The sequence below is a fragment of the Tamandua tetradactyla genome, chromosome 5 (assembly GCF_023851605.1).
Source record: "Tamandua tetradactyla isolate mTamTet1 chromosome 5, mTamTet1.pri, whole genome shotgun sequence".
Lineage (NCBI taxonomy): Eukaryota > Metazoa > Chordata > Mammalia > Pilosa > Myrmecophagidae > Tamandua > Tamandua tetradactyla.
Window position 1 is genome coordinate 84,586,123 of NC_135331.1, and position 22,955 is coordinate 84,609,077.

Sequence of the window (22,955 nt, forward strand, 5' to 3'; positions counted from 1 at the left end):
CACAGCAGAACATAGCATGTTTTTCAGGCTTTTAAACATTTTAATCATAGTTATACATGCACATAGAAAGTTAAGAACTTGGATGCATTAATTAAAAATGAGCAGTCCTCACCCCATCTTCATCACTTCTAGTTCTCTTAGCTGATTTGCTTTTTGATGTTTGCATCCATACCAAAAATGCACGGATTATATTATTCCTTCATGCTTTTTCGATTTTAGACATTATTATTGCTTTTTTTATGAAGATATAGCCTTTTTTTTTTTTTTACAACTGCCAACTTCGTTTGGTCTGCTAACAAATATTCTTGCCCTCCCCACTATCTTGCTTCACAGCTTTTTCAAAACTACATGCATATATTTACACATGTGCGTACACATATACACACACATACATATGCACATTTTTATATGTCCATAAATATGCATGTAACTGCAGAGAAAAAGTTCCTGAGGAACCACATGACATTAAGATTTGGGGAGACTTTTCATTTTATTCATCTTATTTGAATTCTTCACAGATCAATGCAAGACTGAAAAGTAATTATCATTATCCACAATTTACAGAGGTGAAATATGAAGCCCACAGAGTTAAGCAACTTGTTCAAGGTCTTACAGAAAATAGATCTGGTAAAGACCAGATGCGAACTTAAAGAAAGAAGGAAAAGCATTGGGGAAGAAAAAGAGGAAGTGAAAAAGAAAGATAGTACTGAAGGGCGTCAGGAGATGAGAACCTTTAAGAGCAGGAAGACGCTGCTTTTGGCAGAAATGGTTTGTGAGAGCAGGAAGTATGAACAACAGAACTGTGGGATTTGAAGGAAATGTGGGTGGAGAGGCAGGAAACACCAACAGACAGAAACACTGGACTGAGGGAGGAAAGGTCGTGGCCCCACATCCTTAGAGAGCAACCCTGGAGAGCTCGGGTGCCAGGCATTTACTTATTACACAGTGAGTCACTGGATCCCAGAAACTGGCAGCAGGAGTGAGATCATCGCCCCAAGAGGCAGTGAGCAGAGACAACAAAACCCTGGGGGTCCAGTCTGGTCAGAGGCCACTGTCACAAAAGCAACAAAGAATTCATATCTAATAAGTTTTCCTCAGGGCTCAAATGCATAGGTACGGAGTCACTGGGAGGCTGTGATATCAGGTAGGATGACAAACACAAAGAGTCCAGCCAAGAAAACAGAGCTGCAGTCTCTGCCCTGGGAGAACGAGATGTCTCAGAGGGGAAGCCTGAAAGAGGTCCCAGTCAAGGCCACCTTGGCTGTCGGCTCTTTGCCAAACATGGCTCAGTTTCTCCAGTGTCCTGGGTCACCCAACCCCCCTGGGGCCCCAGTGAGTGGGTGGGGGGGAGCGGCTAAATGGGTCGGTCCTATGACAATAGGATTATATGGCTGGGCTAGAAGTTAGACACTTTTAAAATAAACCCAAGACTTCCCCTCTTTGAAAAATTCTTGCACTGACTTAGATTCTATAAAGACACACACACCTCAACCCCACTCATTCATCCTTTCCCCAATTTCCCAGCTAAACTCTGAGACAGAAAGAAAGCACTGCCTCTGACATTCAGAAGCTGGCCTGAAACTCACAGCTGAGCCATGTCATCCTCCTATTAGACATAAACCATCTTACAGAATACCAACCTCAGACAAGATTACCCTGAGCCCACAAGAAAAAAGAGACAAAGTAAGGCATATTTTTTTCTAAGCACAGACAAAAACAAGGTTACTGCGCCACCCACAAAATACCATACACTCCCTCCCTTAGCCAAAATGAATGAGTGTTACTTTACCAATTACACCTTTATCCTCATTCTAGTCTCCCCACCCTACAGATAAGATTGATTGAGATACCCAATCATAGAATCACCCCTGTTTTCTGACAGCATTCAATTTAGAGTGAACTTTCACTTCCCTAGACCCTTCCCTAAACCACCCAACCACAGCTCACATCCTATAATAGGCTTTTGCTAGCACCCTCTTTTGACATGCCCTGTCATTTCCCACAGTGTGAATTTTCCCTGGCAACACTGAGTAATGAGCCCAACTTGTTCACCTTGCAGGTGTGTTCCTGGGGTCTTTGACTGGAGGCCTTTGAGAACATTCAAGTCCTTTTCTTCATTCTCATCCTCTGGGATCCACATTGAGTGGACCCATGCTGAGTGGGTGAAGACAGGACAAAGGCAAGGGGTGCCATCAGTAGGTACAAAACCAGTCATGCATTCACTCAACAAATATTTATTGAGCACCCACATGTACCTCACACTGTTCTAGGGGCTAAGGACAATGGACAAATGAAAGAGAATTCCTGACTTTTCAGGAAGCTCTCAGTTTGGGATGGGGGTGGAAAAGACACATAAACAGATCTTTATGATTTATGGAAATAAGTGCAATGATCGAGATATGCCCCGGGGGCCGCTATGTGCTCACAGAGGTGTAACTCAACTACTGTGAGAAGGGAGCTGGGGAAATCAAGGAAGGCTTTCTGCCAGAGGGGACAAGCTCATGAGGGGGGCAACAAAAGCAAGAGAGGGAGCTGGGATATAGCATGGTGAATGGGAACTTTAAGCAGTTTTGTCTTAATCTAGTAAAATAGTGAAAAATAGGAAACAGGTGGAAGGAGGGGTTAGACTGGAGTCTGGGCTTTATTCTTTAGAGAAGGGGGAGTTATTGAAATTGCATAAGTCCTAACTAGATTAGATTGTTTTAAAAATAATATGAATGTCCGCAATTTAATTTGAAATGCATAAACTGATAAGCTGTACTGATGGATGGATAGATGGAAATATATTTGATAAGGTAATTTTACTATACTTTGATTTTTGGCCCATGCACTTCCCTAGCAAACAAACAAGTAAACAAATGAAAAACCAAACAAACACAAATTCAGCAAAATGGTGCTGCAGCAAGGGGATAACCACATGGAAAAAAGAATGCAATGTGACCCCACCATACAGTTACATATAAAAAAAGTTAGTGATAGAATCTAGGTGGTGTGTATTTGGGTGGCCACTGTAAAATTTCAACCGTTCTGTATTTTTGAAACTTTTCATGATAAAATGTTTGGGAAAGAATTACTTGGGCCTGGTCATGGAGGATGGCTTGCGGGGGATAAGTTTAGAAGCAGGGAGACCAGGCTGTCAACTCAGATGAAGGCAGATGGTCCACTGCAGGCAGAGGAAGGGAGAATAGTGGGCACCGGGTAAAGCCCTGATGTAGGAGTCATGTCTACAGGATTAGGGCTTGGAGAACCGTGAGAGTGAGGAAGGAGGAGTTGAAGAATGCACCCCGCTGGTCTGGAGGGGTGTGATGACAAATGAGTAGAGAACAGGGCAGTGGGAGCAGATCTGGGGAGGAGGACAAGATGACATAAGGGTCTCAAAGTGTCTGTGGGAACACGCTTTGGGAGCTTGGAGATTCCTGATCCTCAAAGGAGGCATTCCTGGGGTCACCCTGGGCTAGGGAATGGGAACCTTAGGCTCTTGGCCTCGCTACCCACTTGATTTCCCAGCCTCAACACTGAATGAGTGGCCAGGACAAACGTCAGGTATGTCAACTTCTGAAAGGTTAAACAGTCTTCTCCTACCCCGGAGCCCAAGAAGTTGCTGGTCACAAGTCAAGGCTCATGCCCAGGTTGAAAGATCTCTCCAAATCTAAACCTTGTCATGTAGTATCTCTTCATTCATTAACTGTGAACCAGACACTGTACCCGGCAAGGAGGGTGGGAGAATGAAACCAAGATGAATAAGGCACTGCTTCTGCCCTTAAGGAGTTCACAGTCTACTGAGATCAGGGCCGTGACTGGAGCTGGCTGCAATGACTTTGGCAGTGTATACACTTCCCATAGGAAGTGCCAGCAACCCTGCCTAGGGAAGGCTTCCAGGAGGAGGTGACCCAGAGCTGGTCCACAAAAACTGAGTGGGATTCCCAAGACATCAGGCTTTCTCTGGAAAGAGGAATTAGGGATGATTTTAATTTAGTAAATACTTATTAAGCTACTATCCCATTCCACCGGCTGTCTAGGTGTCAGGAGTGAGGGGAAGGAAGGGGAAATAAGAAAACAACATAAGGCAGTCCAGACAGATGTCCCTTTCTAGTCAGGAAACGAAATCTGCCAACACATAAAGGAAACACAAGGTCATGTGACTCAGTGACAGAGAAATAGGGAATATGGGCTTTGCCCCCCTCCTTTGAAGGTTGGGAGGTGGAATTCTGAATGAAAGTGAGCAGGGGGTTTGCTTCCGGTCTGGGCTGCGGGTCCCCAGCCCGCAGTCTTCTCTGTGGCCGGCAGGTGGGGGATCCACGTGTGGGTTTCCTACCTACTTATGCAATTGCCTCGTGGGCGACCGGGGAAACTGGAAGGGGGAGTCGGGCCAGGGCTGACAGAGCGCTCCTGGAATCCGCGCTCGGGTGTGGGCTCACTTGGGTCGGGACACCCAGGCAGCCCAGAGGTCCACGTGCCGCTCCTGTCCCTATCCGGCCTCGGGCTCCCGCTCCTCCCCTGCCCGGCCACAGCTTGCTGTCATCTTGAACTAAGGTGCAAATTCTGGGTCCTGCTCTCTGTGATCTTGCCAACCTGCTGACTCTGGTTTGCCAAGCCCCTCACCCCTTTTATTTTTTAGGGATCAGCGGGGACACAGGAGCAGTCCTTCTCTGAATCTTTAATCCTTCACATGGCAACATACATGATCAAGTTTTGTGTGTGTGTATGTGCATATATATATATATATACACTTCTTGGGAACATTTCTAGTAAAGTAATTGCTGGGTAAAAAAATATGTGTATATTCCATCTTAGTCAATAGTGTCAGTTTTCCTAAGAGCTGCACCAATTTGCATTCCTACCAGCGATGTATGAGAGTTTCAACTGCTCCTTATCCTTCACTAACACTTGGATATTTTTAGAATCTTTACTTTCAACCATTCTTATGTGTGTGCATTGCTCTCTCATTGTGGGTTTAATTTGCATTCCCTGATAACTAATGGAATTGATCATTGTTTCATGTTTGTTAGCCAACTGGATTTCATCTTTTATGAAGTAACTTTTCAATCTTTCTATCCATTTATTGTATTTGGTTGTCTTCCTTTTTCATTATTGATCTAGGAGTTTTATATACATTCTAAATATAAGTCCTTTGTCACTCTGTGGCTTGTCTTTTTTAAGATAACAGTTTTATTGAGATATAGTCCAAATACCCTACAGTTCATTCTTTTAAAATATACAGTTCAGTGGTTTTTGGCATACTCACAGAGTTGTGCAAACATCACCACCATCAACTCTCAGAAAATTTTCATCACTCCAAAGAGATCTTCATATCTATTACAGTCACTTCCAATTACCATTCACAGTCCCCCGCTAGGTTATTTTTAAGCAAATCCCAGACATCATACCATTTAACTGTTAAAAACTTCAGCATCAAAAGGATTTTTAAAAATCAAACCACTTCTGTAAACCCACAAGTTCTCTAACAGAACAAAAGTGCAATTATCACACCTGGAAAATACTATTTAAAAATATAATCAAGTATACAGTCACTGTTCAAATTTCTCTGCTTCATGTTTTTCAATATTAAATCACAATTTATTCAAATCAGGATTTAAACTAGTTCACCATTGTCTTTGGCTGAGATATCCTTTACATCTCTAAATATATAAGTCTCCCTTTCCTCCTTTATTTCTGACAACTTATTAGATAAATAAAACTAATTCATTGTGCTGCAAATTTTCTCAAATGGGGTTTGCTGACTGCAACTCCATAGTGTTGTTAAAAGCATTCATGAGAGATCTAGAGCCCTGACAGGATTCAGGCTCAATATTTTTGGCAAGTATTGGATAGGCTGTCATTTCTTTTTGTATCACATCAGGAGGTATATAACGTTGGGTTGTCTTTCTTTTTATGATATTAGGATGGATCAGTGGGTTCAGGATGTTGTCAGCCTGATCTCTTCATTATATGATTTTTCATCAGTTTCCACTTATTTTTAGCAACTACTGATAGTTATTGCCTAGTCCATTATTTCACTAGATATTATAAAAGAGTGCTACTTTATCACCCCTTCATTTATTAGCAGGGGTTTGTAAAAATGAATTTTCCCTTAACCATTTGGCTATCCTGAGATATGTTTGTATAAGAATGGCAGGAAACATGCCTGAGTCTTTCTTTCAGAAAGCTGAGTAGGTTCTCTAGCATTCTCCAAAAATAACCAATGAGATTATTTTTTAGTTATCATAATGAGCTGATGGAAATAAAAAACATAATTGATGTTTTAATCAATTGCAATTATTAACGTTATCAATACTAAAAGTATTCCATCTTTGACCTTTCACATTGGTTCCTGGGTCATTTTGACATGACCCCAGTGATCTTTAATAGCTTTCTCACAAGCTAGTGTGATAAGATGTTTCAGACTCAACTTGTACAGTTCCTCTTCCAGATCTAGAATTAGCCAATTCTTCAAAGACACATTTTTCTTTTAGTGGGGAATGGTATTTAGAGACCATAATCTGGGTGTAGGGAGTACTTTTGGCATCTGGTCTTCTTTGTGAGTAGAATTCACGGAGAAATACTTTTTTTTCTTAAGAGGAAAAAGACATCATGAATTCATATTGATTCTCCAATTCAAATTTAAGATTATTGTTTTTATCTTCTTTTATACCACATTTATAAGAGAAACTCTAATCTTTTCTTTCATTCCAAAGTCCCCCCTATGTAACTTTTAGTTTTTGGTTTATTCTTCCACTTCTATTTAAAGATATACGTGTATTTGTATTCCTCTTTTCTCAGGTAAAATAAAACATACCATATGCACTGTTCTACCCCTTGCTTTTTTCACTTAACAATATATTCTGGAAATCATCTTTTATAATATATAGAGGTATTCCTCCTTCCCTCGTACCGCTGTATGCTACTGCAAAACGGGTAGAAAGTGAGGGAGAAGGCGGGCCTGGCGGCAGAGCATCAAACCTGTCCCAGGGATCCCCAGTGGTGTGCCGTTCCTAATAACGCTTTCAGGAAACCTACTCTCAACCTTACCAGCTTCAGCACATCCCAAAGTAAGGGTGGTGGGGAGGAGGAGAGGAAGGCAATGGAGCTTTCTAGCCGCGCAGGGTGATCTGGGTGCTGGCAAACAGGAGCCGGAAAAAGGGGAAGATATGCCCTGGGAAAGAGGCGTGGAAGGTATAGATGTGGTTGCTCGTGGTGGCGTCGTAGAAGCGAACCTCCCCACGCTCGTGATCCACGCAGACACGCACTCTGCTCGGACGGATGTGAAGCTCCTCCCGGCTGCCGCCGTCGGTGAGCGCCTGGCACTCGCGGCCAGCGATGCGCAGCACCCAGAAGCCCGACATGGGCTCCATGAGGAGGAAGCCGCGCCGGGTCGAGTGCTCCGAGACCACGCCCACCACGCAGGCCCCGCCCCCCGGCCCTTGGATCTCCGCCTCCCAGGCTTGGCGGCCAGAGGAGAGGCCGGGCAAGCCCTGCACGCAGCGGAACGGGTAGAAGCGCTCGGGGTCGGTAACCTGTTTCGAGTCGTCCGAATTGCTCAAATTCAGCGTCACTGTCTTCTGATCTTGGGAAAGAATAAGGTCCGGGTGGGCCGAGGCTACGTCCAGGGTCACAGGGGCTGAGGAAGATGAGGAGAAAAAGGGACAGCCCCGGGTCAAATCGTCCAGTCCCCTGCCTCAGCTCCCCCAGAATGCAGCCGGAAGCTTTCTCTTCCCAGACACAACTCTCAGGCTGTCCTCAGAAAAGTCCTAGGTCCCTCCCTCTCCTCCTTGAAATTAATCCCTAAATTTCACCATGTGTTGCCTTGTGTGGGGGTAGGGAGTATAGCTTCCTTCTGGTGGAGGGGGGCATTTCAGTAGCTAAGGCTGAGACCATCTACTCATCCTTCCCTGTTTCCTGTGGTCGCTGATTCCCAAAACTAAAATAAAATTAGGGTCTACCGTAAGAGATGTTGAGGCTCAGACTTTCTGAGTTCGAGTGATTTTCTAAGGGGGTCCCTTAAAGGCAGAATGGGTGGGGCGTTGGAGTACAGAAGGAGAAAGAGTCAACCCTGCCTCCACACATACTTTTATTGGGATTGTACGTTGACTCACAGTTTATCAGGGTTAGAAGAGCCCCCATTCACCCTCTACAGTGGCTTGGGTCGTGGCGATTCCAATCTCCGCTAAAACACTTGTGAATGAGGACCTCATTCAGTCCATCCTGATTTAGCAGCTAATCTCTCTTGCAGGATGTGGGTGGTTGAGAGAGAGGAAGGATTTGCAAATGTGAGAAAGGGAGAGTGGTCAGGTGAATTGTGACCCAGGCACATCTCTGGACCCGACGACTGGACCCTACGACCGGCTGAGCTGTGACTCAGGAAACATGTTTTTTGTTTTGTTATAAATGATGGACTGCAGAAAAGAAAACAATAGGGGTTTCTTTTATCCACCAGGGGGCACCACAGCCAAAGCGATAGGGAAAAGCCAACCGTGGAGGCCGCGCTAGGGGCCAGAGTTGCAGAGTTGTCTCCCCCCCCCGCCGCCCATTTTGCTCAAGGACACTCCCATCCCTTCATCGGGTCTTTACCGACACAACCCTCGCCCCCCTCCCCGCACTCAGTAGCGGGCCTCTGCCCCGCGTGCCACTCCCGCAGGGACCCCCTGATCGCTCCCAGCCACTCACTCAGAGGCAGCTTGAGGTCTTCCCTCTGCACGGCGGCGCGAATGCTCTCCGAGCTCTCAGAACTGCCTGGGCTTTGGGAGGCCTCAGCGTAAGAGGCCCTGTTTCGTGCCAGAAGCAGTGCTAGAGGGGTGTTCCTCGTAATGAAGGAGGCCCGGAATTGGGGATTGTTTGAAGTTGAGGCGACGGAATTTCGCAGCATCGCTTGAGGACCGTCATCGCCTTTGAGGAAGCAGTAAAGAAGACCAGAGAGGTCAGTGGGAGCCGGGCAGCAAGGACACCCCCCCACAGACACACAAAATGCCAGAAAGCGCTGCTGAGCTCTAGATACAGCAGGAGGGATAAAGGTTAGACTCAAGAAAGTTCACGTGAACAAGTTAAGGGCAAGTTAATTAGGGGAGGTGTTACTTCTTGGGGGAGGTGTGTGAAAGAATAAAGGAGATAGATGAGCTACGTCTGGCATCTGTCCATGCATCTCTGGCTCCTGAAGTCTTCAGACCGTACATTCTCCAGGCCCCCTTCACTCCCTCCCAGTCTCTCTAAATCCCTTCTCCTACTGTTTCCCAGACTGGAACTGAGAAGAAATCCTTCATTCTCACCTAATTCTGATCAAGGAGGATGATCTTTCCTATTAGAAAAGTTCTTTTTAGTAGTCTAGCTGGCCCCCTTCCCCTGAGGTGTCAGTTCAGTGCATTTCCATGCTGTGCTTTCATAGGAATTCCCTCACTACGGCACAGGAAGCCTCCAGTGTCAGAAGGCAAGGCTCCTACCTGGAGAGTGTGAGTTGGCCTCCGAGGTTTTGTTCCTTTTAGGATTTTTATTCTCTAACAGGGACCCTAGGAATTGGGGGGGAAGAAAATTATTTTTGGTCTGGATAACCAGAAGCTTCCAATTTGAAAAGAAAAACAAACACTCTGCCATCATCGACAAAGAACTGCAGTCAGAGCGGACTGACCCCACCTCGACCTCACAGGGGCGTGGCAACCTTTCGGATTGTCTTGGTGACAGCAGGAAGGGGGTCTCTACTGGCCTTTAGTGCCTCCAGGGATCTGAGATGCTAAACATTCAACAGGGCACAAGTCACAGAGCACAGCAAAGAAAGACCTTCCCTTCAAATGCCAATAGCTCCTCCAGTGGAGAACTGCTGGCGGAGAGAATCCCCAGACTGGGCTCTCTGGCTTTGGCATGTGTTATGGAGAGTCTGTTATTGGGAGGAATGAGTACTAATTCTGTCTCTTCCCCTTAATAGTCACAAGACCTGGTAATTTACTTTACCTCCCTGGAGTTACAGGAACCTCGCTTGTAAATTGAAGATAATAGCATTCAATTTGGAGGACAGTTGTGGGATTTTGAATATTGCATGTGGGATGCTGGGCACAAAGTGGACTTTAAGAAATGGTGATTCTAGTATTACCATCTTGGGTGACAGGACCATGCTGATGACTTAGGCACGAGCTGTTATTACCCAGAAACTCCACCCCCTGAGCTGTCCTAACCTCTCATCCAGAGGGGTTGGGCCAGAAGTCCGGTGTGGGCTGTGGGCAGCTAGTACTTCATAGACCCAACTCCCTCTACCTCTTCCTTGTCCCACCTTTTCCTCCCTTTCTCTGAGGAGTGAAGAAATAAATTTATAATTTTCTATTACTTTTTTTAATACATGGGCAGGCACCGGGAATCGAACCCCGGGTCCTCTGGCGTTCCAGGTAAGCATTCTTGCCTGCTGAGTCACCGTGGCCCGCCCTCTATTACTTTTTAATGCTTTTGATTTTGGGATTTTAGTCACTGTTTTGTGCAGTATCTGAGTTTAAAATAATAAAACTTATATCCATATGCCTGTTCTTCCCAATGGGCTGAGGAATGGGCATTTGCTCATATCTGGTCTTATATAATCACAGAGAGAAGATTCTTCCCCTTCCCTTTTTTCACTTTCCCCAAATGACAGGAACAACTGTCCATCTCCACTTACAACTCTTCAGGAAGCCTTCATTCATGCCTTTGAGGAATCTGTTTTTATCTCTGTTCCCCTCAGCCTGGAGGTTTTCTGTTGGGAGAGAATGGAATGAGTTGGAGAAGGTCCAGAGAGGTTAAGCAAGGAAGTTAGTGCCACACAGCCAGACACTGATTTGAAATGCTTGGGGGAGGGATTGCTGGATTTAACTCTCAGATTCTTAGACCAAGGAGGGGTAAAGAATGGAAAGAGATGCCCTTTGTGCTTCCCTGAGGTGGCTACCTAGACCATCCCTGTCCAGTAGAAATGTGATCTGAGCCACAAATGTGAGCTGCTTATATAGTTTCAAATTTCTAGTAGTCACACACAATAAATAAATAATAAATAAAAGGAACTGGTGAAATTAGTTTTAACTATGTATTTTATTTAACCCAGTATTTTCCAAAATATTATCATTTCAGCATGTAGTACAGGAATTACTGATAAAGTTTACTTTTTCTTACTAAACTTTGTGAAATCTGACGTGCGCATTTCACTTACAGCACATCTTAATTTGGACTAGCCACATTTCAAGTGCTTAACAGCCACAGCTGGCCAGCAGCTACCAAATTGGACAGCACAAATCTAGCTCCTTCCTCACTATCTGACAACTAGGGAGGACGTGCTGAGGACAAAAGGCGCTCTGGTGCCTCACCCACCAGCTTCAGAAGGCAACCTCCTGTGGTGCCACCAACCCAGGGGCAGAGTGTGATAAGAGGGGGCCCCATTCCCCTAAAGTCTGGATGGCAGACTTTTTTCTCCTACAAGAGGTCTAGAGAGGGGTGGGGGATGGGAGCAGAGCTCCTGAAGTAGCGAGCTTGGTGCCCGCTTCTTTCCCTGCACAGACATGGTGGCCTGCCGAATTGTATGCTTGTCAGAAATTTGGGTAGGAGGTAGGAGACTCCTATGTGAGGGGGGAGCATGAGCCCGTAACCTTGGGGCAATGGTCTGCCCCTGGCCTGCATTTCCTAAGGTGTGCTGGACTGTGTGAAGAGCTGTCAGCCGGAACCCTGAGATGGGGGCGTTTTTCCTATGCACCTGCGCCCCTCTAGTGTACTGCAGCTACAGGGGTGCACAAAATGGACTGGATTTGGGCAGAAGAGAGGCGTGGGAAACTCCCCTGAGAGTCCTAGCCCAGCCGTGGGGAGTGTCCCCAGTGAGGGGCTGCTGGGAGGCTCAGCAGAGTCTCAGTGACCACCTAATGAATGGCTCGCAAACCCAGAGCCAGGGCTGAGGAAATATTGCCAGAGACGGCTGAAGCCTATGCAGTGAGGCCCTTGTGTGTCCAGCCACTCTCACCCCCATCCTGGGGCTACCCAGCAGGCAGTGATGATCCTAAGAACAGGGAACTTGGAGTGTGGAGTTTGGAGCAGGGGTGTAAGCAGAATATCTCCTCTTGCTCTGTTCCCCTGGGCTTTAATAGGGCCAGGTAGGGAGTTGGGGATCCGAGGGGCAGGGGGATGTGGAGGAGGAACAGTCCATGCTCATCCCCATCACAAACTGCTGCCCTGTGGCTCTAACTGTAGCACCCCAGTTCTAGCCTGTGTGGAAGGGTAGAGGGTCCCTTCACTGAAATTCTAAACTGGAACCAGATTATAAACTACTGAAGTGACTGTGAAGTAGATGGATTTCACCCAGTGGTAGGAGAGCCAAACACACAACCCAGATGCTGGAGGAAAGACAGACTAAAACAAAATTAAGAACAGAAATGAAAACGCTGTTCCCTGTTTGTACACTTGGTGGGTAGAGATTCCCGGCTGGGTGGGTGGAACCCTTGGGGTGTGCCCTGGTCCTTCTCTCCGTAGGTGTCTGGGAGGTTTTTGCATGGGGAGTGGGACAGGTCGTGGAGCTCATGCAATAACTGTAAGAAGAAGACTCCATCCAGCCATACTAGATCTGACACTGCCTTCACAATACAGGCCATCCTTACACTTACCGCACCCTTTCCCTAGTTGCCCATCTAGGACAGTTTTTGAAAAAGTATCTGACAAAATCTAAATTCCAAGAAATCCATTTCTGTTCTGGCTGATATCTATTTCCCTGCAAGGCTGGGAGAGGAATTTCCCCCCAGTGTCACTGACTTTGATTCCATTTGTTCTTCTCAGCAAGAAGATAGAGCTCAGGTGTGCACTAGACAAGTAAAAGCCCTCTCCATAGGCCACACAGCCCCTACCTGGGCTCCTGGGAAGGACTTCTCTCAGGTCCACTGAACACCCACTTCGTGAAAGCCTTGGCCAAGCCAAGGAGTCTACCGTGAACCATAAATCCAGAGTCCCTTGCATGGCTCTCACAGGAGCAGGGAGTCAGATGAGTAACTGTGGTTAAAGTAACATGATGAGAGTCTGACAGGAAGCCTGGTGATGCCAAGTACAGAGTCTGGCAGTTGAAGGGCCTTATGGCTATTGTTGTGTAGAAGCTAACTTCAACTTTCCTGGGATGACCGGGGACAGAATCCGCTAGAGGTAAGTGAACTGAGGAGGTAACAGCCTCTTCCTTACCTTTGAATCTCTTCAGGGTATCTGTGATGACAGTATGTCTTGATTTTGCGTCACTGAGTTTTTTCTCCAGATCCAAGTGTACAGGTGTTGGGTTGAGAAATTGAAACCCATCAGTCCTGGGAAGACATAGCTGAGCTGGGTGGTGAGATCAGGGGAAGGGCTGTGGGGGAAGGAGGACCCATGACTAGGGGATGATGTTGGGTTGCGGTCCTGGTTGTGGGGGTGGATGGATGTCACGGGGTGATGAGCTGGGAGCCAGGAGACCGGGGCTAGAGAGGTGGGTCAGATGAGGTGGGGTGTAGGGAGATAGGGAAATGAAGATGTAAGATAGAGACAGAAAGGGGGAGAGAAGGGAATGTAAGGGCAGGAGGAAAGGGTCAGGGAAATGGAGGAGGGGCCCCAGGGGTCAGGTAGGCATGCAGGAGGTGCTAGGGAATAGGAGGATCCATGCTAAAGAAGCAGAAAGCTAGAGAAAGCATCTCTTCTCTTTAATAATTAACCCATTTGCTAATGTACTCAGCTTAGATAGCCTCCACTTGCAGCCTAAGTATTTGAATGTAAAGTTATAGTGTGTGGGCATTTGTATGGGAGGAGTGTTTGAATATGCATCAAATATGAATGAATCAGTATGAAAAATGTATTTGGGATGGCCCATTGTACCTGCAGAAGACGACTTTGATATCCTAGAAGAGAAAGGAAAACAGCACGGTCTCAGTCTTGGCGCATTCATGGGAGCTATGAGCTCAAACCCTGCTCATAAAGGGGTGGGGAGAGCGGGGGATGGGAGCAGGTTAGTAAGAACGCCTTACACCTATTCCCTCTCTCTCATCCAGGAAGCATCTACCATGCCAGTGGGTGGAAAATGGCTAAGCCTCAGTAGAACCTGAACGGGGAGGAGGGAAGGAGTGAGATTTTTAAGATGAATTTTTTTTTGTGAGAGTAAACCTGGGGAACCAGGCTGAGATGCCCAGGAGGAGGAACTGAACAGTTTTGTATGATCTTTCTGGAAAGAAAGAAATAGATTCTTGAGCTGGTGGGAATGGGCGGTGAATTGAGGAGCCATCTGAGCTTATTTTAAGACTTGTCTAGGTCCACACTCTCAGATGTGAGAGCTTGAAATGTGGCTTGTGCCACAAGGGAATGAAATTTTAATTGTATTGAATTTTATTCCATTTTTAATTGAAATTTAGATTTAAAAACTGAAGGAGTGTAAGATACTCTTTCCACTAAAAAATTGGAAAAATTGTCAGTTTGGTAGGACTGCCTTTCACTTTAGCCATGGAGAATTTTGCGTCCAAGCTGAGATGCCCTGAAGTGTAAAATACACAGCACATTTCAGAGACTAACTATGAAAAAGGGAATGTGCAATAGCCCATTCATACTTTGAAAATATTGTCTACAGGCTGAAATGATTATATTTTGACTATATGGTTTAAATAACATATATCATTAAAAGTTCATTTCACTTGCTTCTTATCTTTTTCACGTGGCTCACAGCACCTTTCTAAATTAAATACAGGGCTCACATTCCCTTTGGACAGCCCTGAGCTAGAGGCTGGCTAAGTGGGGCTGTCTCAGGTGTTTGGCCAGGTGGTTGGTGCTCTGACCTGTGGAAGGGGTGGGCTGGTGGATGTCTCTGCACCTCTGCTCCCAGGGAACTCTTACCCAGAGCATCTCACTGGGTGGCTTTTCCTGCTTGGCTTTCAGGGTATCCACGAGCTGGTTGAGAGAGTTCAGTTGGGCGCCCATGGAAATGGCGAAGAAGTCCCTTCCCCTGGCTCCCTCCTGCTCCAGCCAGGCCAGCCGTGACAGGAGGAATTTCTTCTCCTGCTTTAACACCTTCTCCAAGTGCTTGAATTCTGTGATGACCCGTTGCTTCTCACATCCCACTTGGGTCTGCGGGTAAGGAAAAACGACACTTAGAAGTTGAGAGGGTGGACTCAAGCCCCTTCCAGCCCCTTAATTCAATTTTCCGGGTTCATTGTTTCTATTGAGCATCCCAAAACATTGCGCAGCAGCAGACATGGAAGAAAGGAAAGGTGAGGAGATCTCTCTCTCTCTCAAGCACTTACTGTGCTCAGTTTTTTTTTTGTTTTTTTTTACTGTGCTCAGTTTTAAGCTAAACTATTTTTTTTAAATCATTTGTGCCTTCAAAAACTTGAGTGTCTAAAACTCTCACATTTCCATAAAGCTTTTCAATTTATAATTTACTTTTACATAGAATTTTCCTTAAACACACACAGAAACCAGCTAAAGAGTTTGGGTGGAATTATATCATCATTTTCTAACTGGGGAATTGATCTATAGTTAATCAGTATCCTGTGAGGGGCAGAACTGGGTCATAAAACCAGTATTTCTAATGCCATTTCCCCTACCCCACCTATCTCCAGGTAGGGAAACCCGAGTGGCCCACCTACTCTCATAAGCCAAGGAGGGTCATGGAAGGTACTGCCCGATGGATAAGCCAAATGCTGTGGTGGAGGAGGAAAGGACATGAATACATTCTCATCCTTGATGCTGTGATTTCTTCTGGCCCTCCCAGGCTGGCCCTCCAGCACTGCCCTACTCTGGGCCACTTTCTTTGTCCCTGGGTCTTTTTCTGGGTGGTCAGAGTAAGAAGGGGTTCTGGGAGCTCTGGGGGAGGTTCTTCTACTTTTAAGGACCGTGGGGAGGAGAGACACACATCTGAGTGTTTCCTTACCATGAAGGTATCGATCTTCTGTTGACCTTTCGCCTTTACTTGTACCATTGCTGTTTTCTTTTGCTGCAAGCCCTCGATCTTTGACTGAATCTGCCTCTGTGGGGAGAAAGCCGTTTCGGCAGACTGTGCCTGGGAGTTCTCGGGGTGGCATGAAACGAACCCTCCTAACCCCTTAGGAGGATGGGCGAGGTTGTGGAAAGCTGGGGCAGGGGGCAGAAGGGTGGAAGGAGAAATCTGGGACCTAAGTGACCTACAAGAGAGAACTGTTTTCATACATGAATAATTATGACTAATATTCAAATGGTGCTTTGGGATCATCAAAGAATTTTACAAGTATTTTGTTTGTCCTGCCATAAGAGGCTTGCCCCATTTGAAAGGCTGAGAGAGGTAAAGTGACTCCTTGAAGGTCATATAGGAGCCTGGACTTGAGCCCAAACTTTCAGACTTAAAATTCCATGCCTTTTCCATTCTCCATTACACTTTGATTTCCACAAACTCGGACCTTCTACCCAAATGTTATTCCAGAAATTATTCAACCACCAGAGGGTCCACTGTGCCTGATTCTGAACCACCTACTCAAGCGCAAGGGGTGGGGTCGATGAGTACAACCAAGAGGAAGAAGATAAAGTAACCCGTTCCTTACAGAACTGCTGGCCTGATGAGGCAGATAGGGAAGGGACCCCAAAGGCCTACCTGATAGTCCTGGGCAGCTTCTTCTATCAAGCTGGTGTTGTGCGATATGTGCTCCTTGGATTCACGGCACACTACACAGAGAAACTTCCCATCATGGTCACAGAAGTAATGGAACTTCTCCTGGTGCCTCTGACATCTCTGCTTTTCCATTCCTGCCTGCGTCCCGGAGGTACTAATTGCTTTGATTTTCTCTACCAGGTTCAGCGACAGCAGTTGTGCCTCAACATGTTCCCCCTCAGAGATCTGTTGCAGAGGGGACACTTGAGTAAAATGTCTGATGTGCCCTCATTCAAAGTGATGCACCTGTGGCAGAAGTTGTGAGCGGTGGGGAAATGGGAGATGGATGCTGGTTCTAGGAAGAAAAAAGGAAACAGAGGAAATGGAGGTCAAAGAGTCTACCAACTAGATAGAAGCTCAGGGAAGGAGGAAAAGGGGCGACACAAATACACAAATGATAGAACAAAATAAACATTAATTAGAATGTAGAGAAAATTTTAAAGAGAGAGAGATGGCAGATAGACAACCCTACCTTGTTACCTCTTGAAAATGAGTGGATATTGTGAACATATATGTACGGCTTATAAAATGGGGCAATTTGGCTTGAACCTTGGACTAATTAAAGCTATGCATATAGGGCAGTTAACTGAGATTAGAAGGATCAGGGCACCAAAGTCCATTCTGAAGTCCACAAAGATAACTTCCCTCTAGACTCAAGTAGAGAGAAGAAGAGCTGGGTGAGGCTTCCAGAAAGGTCATAGCTAGTTCACAGTGATATTTGGGGCATCTCTTGTAGACCTCAACTTTGGGAGAGCATTTGGAATGGGATGAAGGGGATGATTCTCTCCCTCAGGTTCTTTGGCTCTTAACTGTGAAGAGTTTTCTGGAAACGGAGACGACAGAGTCCCTCATCTGAGGGAATTTCCAGTGACCAGGGAGAAGCACCTATCCCTCTCATGGGAGGTGATTCCCACTTCAAAGAGAGGAACAAGGAACTTCTTTTCTGGAAGATCGTTCTCCGTTTTTGTACATTCTCCACCCTGGTAGAACTTTCCGTTCCCCAAATGATCTGAAACAGTTTCTCCTTTGTTGCTGTTTATCTTCTTGTATGTCTTAATTACTCTCGTATTTAAGAGAGTAGTTACGCATGCCCATAATTTGTTTGCCCAGAATTTGTTTGGTCTGTCTGTGTGTTTTTTCAGCCTCTTGGTGCCTTCCCGTGTGCCTTTTGCCCTGACTAGGAAACATACTAACCCTCATTACCTACACTCCCTTCTGTGGCTCAACGCATTTGTGACTTAGCCTTTCCTCCTCTCTTATCTTCACCTGGGCCCCCTCGCTCAGTGTCTGTCCCCACCAAGCAGTACCACGTTAATTTTTATTCAATTTTAATTTTAGGTCAAACAGGAATTGTGGATGATTTTATGATGATGGCCAGAGTGAAGATTACCTGTTCTGGTTTCCCTGATACAGTTGGGCTTCATCTTTGTCCCGGCATAATTGTTAACGACACCTCCTTTCATTCCCAAAAGTGTCAAGTTGGAATGATTAATTATATGGTTACCCTGATTATAGCAACTGGTGGAAGCCAAAGACTTTCAGTAATGTCATACCTCTGGGCCTTTCTGTTTGTTTGCTTTGAGGTTGAATGAATGCATCTTAACATCTGTATAATGTTTAAGGTTTATACATGTCCTAAACTGCTGGCCCTGGAGGCAGAATTTAGCTTTTAGGCAGATTTTGTTCGACTGACATGGTGATTTAAAAAATGATAATTTGTATGCCTGCAGAGAAGGCATCTATTTTCCCCACCACTCCCTATTACCTCATGCCCGGCCCTTGAAGGCATTTAATATTATGACCCTGGTTTATGGTTTTCTTTCACATATATTACCTCATTTAATTCTCACCTATGAGAAATCGTCTTCATTCACAAACAAGGAAACTGAGTAGGCTTCAGAATCACCCAGAGGGCTCATTAAAAAAAGACTGCTGAGTACTACCCGCCCACCCCCAGCACCCCCCCGCAAAGGCTTTCTGTTTCGATGGGTCCAGGGTGGGGTTTGATAAATTACCTTTTAAACAAGTTCCCAGGTGCTGCTGCTGCTGCTGTGCTGCTAAAGGGACCTACACATTGCAATACTAGCTTAGAGACACCACAAATTGCTCTACCTCATTAGCTAACAAATAACAGAACTGAGATTCAATCCAGGTTTCCCATTCCGTATTAAATGCCCTTTCTTCTACATGGTCTTAATAACAACAGTCATCTCCAGAAACGATGATCACATCTTTTAAAAGAACGTTGGTATTTCAAGGAGGTTGGGCAAGTCAACAGCGAGAAGGGAGAAAACCCATTATTTGAACACCGCCAGAGATTTCCAAACAACCGTCATCAAATACTGACAGCTTCACATGGAGGGAAATAAAAGGGAGAATGCATGGTGTTCCAAAGGTTTTAATTTGCTTTCCTAGACTTATTATTGTTATCCTTGGGCACTCCATCCACTGGACTGCACAGATATCTTATACTCTTATTTAGCAGGCTCAGGAGTATGAAACCAAAATGCCTTCAATTTCAAGAGTTGGGATCTTGAGAGAGAGGTGGAATTGTGTTAGTTTCCAAAGAGCTCTGACTTTCAAGGCAACTGGAACAGAGAGTTTATAAAAATTAGCTATAGAGGATGAAGTGATGCAGAGCTGTTTCCCAGGCAGGCATCAGGCACAAGAAACAGGCAATGAGTCACGAAGCAGCAGGTGCACAAATACAGAGGGGGCTGCCAAGGCTAAAGGGGTGAGACACTTGTTAGAGGCACTGAAGGGTAGAGGCAGCTCAGTGTCCCGAGATCACCTCCCCTGCCCCGCCATGTAACCTAAGCTCCTCCTGGGTCCAGATTCCAGATTGGGAATGAAGGCAAGGATGGAAGAACCATTGAGAAGAGAGGAGTTTAAGTTCTGAATTGAGTAACTACCAGAAAAATGACTTCAGATGAGATTGTTACAAAAAATTTATTGATGAAATCTACCGCAATATGAGATGCCCAAAAAAGGCAACATACTTTATGTTCAAAACTCTCAGCAGACTAGGAAATGAAAAGAACGATATCAATTTGCTAAAGATTTCTACCAAAAATCTGCCACCCAAATCACACTTAATGGCGAATGTTTAGAACTTAAATTCAGTAGCAAGATAATAATGGCCACTGCAATGCAATTATTTAACTTTGTACCAGAGGTCCTAGCTAACACAATAAGAAAATGAAATAAGAGCTTATATATTGGAATGTAAAGGATTTGTTACTATTTGCAAATATTATATATTTTTCTTATAGATAATGCAGTAGAGTTAAAGGCACAGACTACTAAAGCAAATAAGAAGATTGCTGGATGAAGAACTGTAATAAAAATCAACAATACTCCTTGGGAGCAGAAAGAAACAATTAGAAAACATAATACTAATAGATCTTTACTGCTGTCAAAAAAGGAAAAGAAAAATCCCAAAGAACCTGGGAAAAAATCCCAAATCATGGGAAAAAAGAAACATAAAAGATTCCCTGAATGAAAAAAAAGATACACAGGTTTTGGACAAGAAGCTATAAATGTAGCAACAATAATAATTCTCCATTAATTTATAAATCCAACCTGAATCCAGTTAGAATCTAATTAAGATTATTGTTGGGTACATGTGTGAAACTTGTTAGATTGATTCTAAACTTGATTCTAAAATTCATATAAGAGCAAAGGTCCCCAAATAACCAAGATAACTATGAAAAAGAAAATAAGGGGAGGATGTTTGACCTATCAGCTAGCGGGATTTATTATAAAGCTATAATAATTAAGTCAGTGGGAAATTGTCACAAAACTAGATAACCACATCAATGGAATTGAAGAGGGCCCAGAGCTGATCAGTTCTTACACAGTAACTTGGTTTATGATGGAGGTGGTATTACAATCAGGAAAGGATGGATTAGTCAATACATGGCACCTGGCCAATTGGCTTTCCCGATTGGGGGTGGCGGGTATTTAATCCATATCTCACATCACATATATAAATTCGACAAAGATTTAGAGTACACACTGAAAGTTAATGATTAAATGAGTGATGCTGGGACAACAAGGTAGGAAAAAAATACAAAATTGGATTTATCCTCCATATCTTCAACTTGGTTAAATCTAAAACATATCTAATATATAAAAGTAAAAACTGGAAACAAAAAACACTAGGAGAAACCATGGGAGAATTATTTTATAAACTCAGAGAGGGAAGGGTCTTTATAGATATGACACAAAATCCAGAAATCATGATGATTGATAAATTTAACTACAAAAAAAATTTCTGTGTGGCAAAAACCATAAAAAAACACAACTAATATAAAAGGTAGATAACAATGTGGGAAAATATTAGCAATTTATATCAGATTCATGATAGATTAAGGATCAGTTTCTTCAAGAAATAAAAGAGCTGCCACAAACCAATAAGATAAACAGTTTCCTAGAAAAATGGGCCAGGGATATGAATAGGAAGTTCACAGGAAAGGAAGGACAGATGACTTTTGAGTATATGAAAAAATTCTCAGCCTCACTCATAATGAAAAGACTGCATATTAAAACATACTGGAATACAATATTCTGTCTTTCAAACAGACAAAAATCCAGGAATCTGATAACATGATTACCAATGTTAGGCAAAAAAGGTCTCATGTTGCTGAGCTAGTGTAAATTGGTACAATTTCTAAGGAGGTCAATATCACAATATACATAAAGAAGTAACAAATACTCTATCCCCTCTATCCCCCCAATACTACCTCTAGGAATTTATCCTACAGAAAAATTTACATGTACATAAAATTACTTTGTACAAGATCATACACTGTGGTAATGTGTGTATTAGGAGAAGATTGGAAACAATCTAATTGTTGGGAAATGTTTAAATAAATTACAGTTGTATAACTTAATAAACATAAAAGAGAATGAGGAAGTTCTTTAGAGATAGAAAATATCTCCAAATCCATTGTTATGTGAAAACACATGCAACAACAATGGTGCAGAACAATATATATACTATGCTAACTATTTGGGTAAAAAAATTATGCTTATTTTCTGGAACATGCATATGAACTATTTCTGGAATAAGAATCTAAAAGCATTGATTTCCTCTAAAGAGATGAACTGGCTGGCTGGTGATTAGAGGGGAAAAGAGACTTTTCATTGCATATACTTTTATATATTTTGTGGGTTTTCAACTATGTAAATATGCTTTTTCACAAAATTACTAATAAAACTAACAAAAATTGCTAATAAAAGAAACTTTGCATTGTATACACTCATATTTTAACTGTATAAACATAATTTTTTCTCACAAAATTACCTAATAAAACAAACAAAAATTGATTAGGTTTGAACTGGAAATTCACAAAGCAAGAAAACCGATTGATTGTGAAGTATGCAACAACATGGATGGACCTTAAGGACATTATGCTGCGTGAGATTAGCCAAAAACAAAAGGGCAAATACTGTATGGCCTCACTGATATGAACTGACATTAGTGAATACACTTGGAATATTTCGTTGGTAACAGAGACTACCAGGAGATAGAAATAGGGTAAGATATTGGGTAATTGGAGCTGAAAGGATACAGATTGTGCAACAGGACTGAATATAAAAACTCAGAAATGGACAGCACAATACTACCTAACTGTAATACAATTCTGTTAAAACACTGAATGAAGTTGAATGTGAGAATGATAGAGGGAGGAGGGCTGGGGGCATAAATGAAATCAGAAAGAAAGACGATAAAGATTGAGATGGTATAATCTAGGAATGCCTAGAGTGTATAATGACTAAATGTACAAATTTTAAAAATGTTTTTGCATGAGGAAGAACAAAGAAATGTCATTACTGCAGCATGCTGAAAATAGGTGGTAATATTTTAAAATTTCAACTTATGTGTGAGACTAAAGCAAAAAATGTTTCTTTGGTACACAATTTATATTTTGACTAGTGCATGTCCTAATATAACTTATGTAGATAGCTTGGTTGAACAACATAAGTACATGGAACCTTGGATAGGACATGAGATTTTGTTGGTTTGTCCAGAGTGATGCCACGATGAATCCCAGAGTGATTTGATCAGTGAGTAGAAAAGTATTTGCAAAGTCCCCTTCAGCGAATGGTGAGAACGGGGGAAAATTCAACCTCCCCAAGTTGAATTCTTGATATTCTCACAAGAAGTGTGGACAACCAAAGCTATAGGCTGAGTCCCCAGTCCCCCTATCCTTTGTGGGGTTAAGCTTTTCATATGAAACTTAACCCCACAAAGGATAGGTCAAGCCTACTGAAAATTAGGCCTAAGAGTCACCCCCAAGAGAGCCTCTTTTGTTGCTCAGATGTGGCCTATCTCTCCAGCCAACACAACAAG

At 43.8% G+C, this 22,955-nt stretch overlaps 1 protein-coding gene and 1 long non-coding RNA gene across 4 annotated transcripts in view; one reads left to right on the forward strand and one right to left on the reverse strand.

Moving 5' to 3' along the window:
• Nucleotides 1-4,730: 4,730 nt before the first annotated feature.
• The window catches only part of TRIM31 (tripartite motif containing 31), a 31,557-nt gene continuing 13,332 nt past the window's right edge, over nt 4,731-22,955 (reverse strand). For 2 of the 3 annotated variants that reach the window (XM_077161176.1, XM_077161177.1), the window contains exons 4-12: nt 16,541-16,892; nt 15,848-15,943; nt 14,812-15,042; nt 13,807-13,829; nt 13,147-13,262; nt 10,628-10,702; nt 9,432-9,497; nt 8,665-8,883; nt 4,731-7,618 (exon numbers count right to left, since the gene is read on the reverse strand). In XM_077161176.1, the coding sequence (XP_077017291.1) occupies nt 7,092-7,618; nt 8,665-8,883; nt 9,432-9,497; nt 10,628-10,702; nt 13,147-13,262; nt 13,807-13,829; nt 14,812-15,042; nt 15,848-15,943; nt 16,541-16,690 (1,503 nt within the window). In that variant the 5' untranslated portion in view covers nt 16,691-16,892 and the 3' untranslated portion in view covers nt 4,731-7,091. Of the gene's footprint in view, nt 7,619-8,664; nt 8,884-9,431; nt 9,498-10,627; nt 10,703-13,146; nt 13,263-13,806; nt 13,830-14,811; nt 15,043-15,847; nt 15,944-16,540; nt 16,893-17,069; nt 18,032-22,955 lie in introns of those variants that run through there. The other variant, XM_077161178.1, reaches the window with a different exon arrangement.
• LOC143684316 (uncharacterized) lies at nt 7,467-21,814 on the forward strand. The gene is made up of 3 exons (XR_013175982.1): nt 7,467-8,914; nt 14,854-15,048; nt 17,936-21,814. It is a non-coding gene; the product is annotated as an uncharacterized LOC143684316 (long non-coding RNA).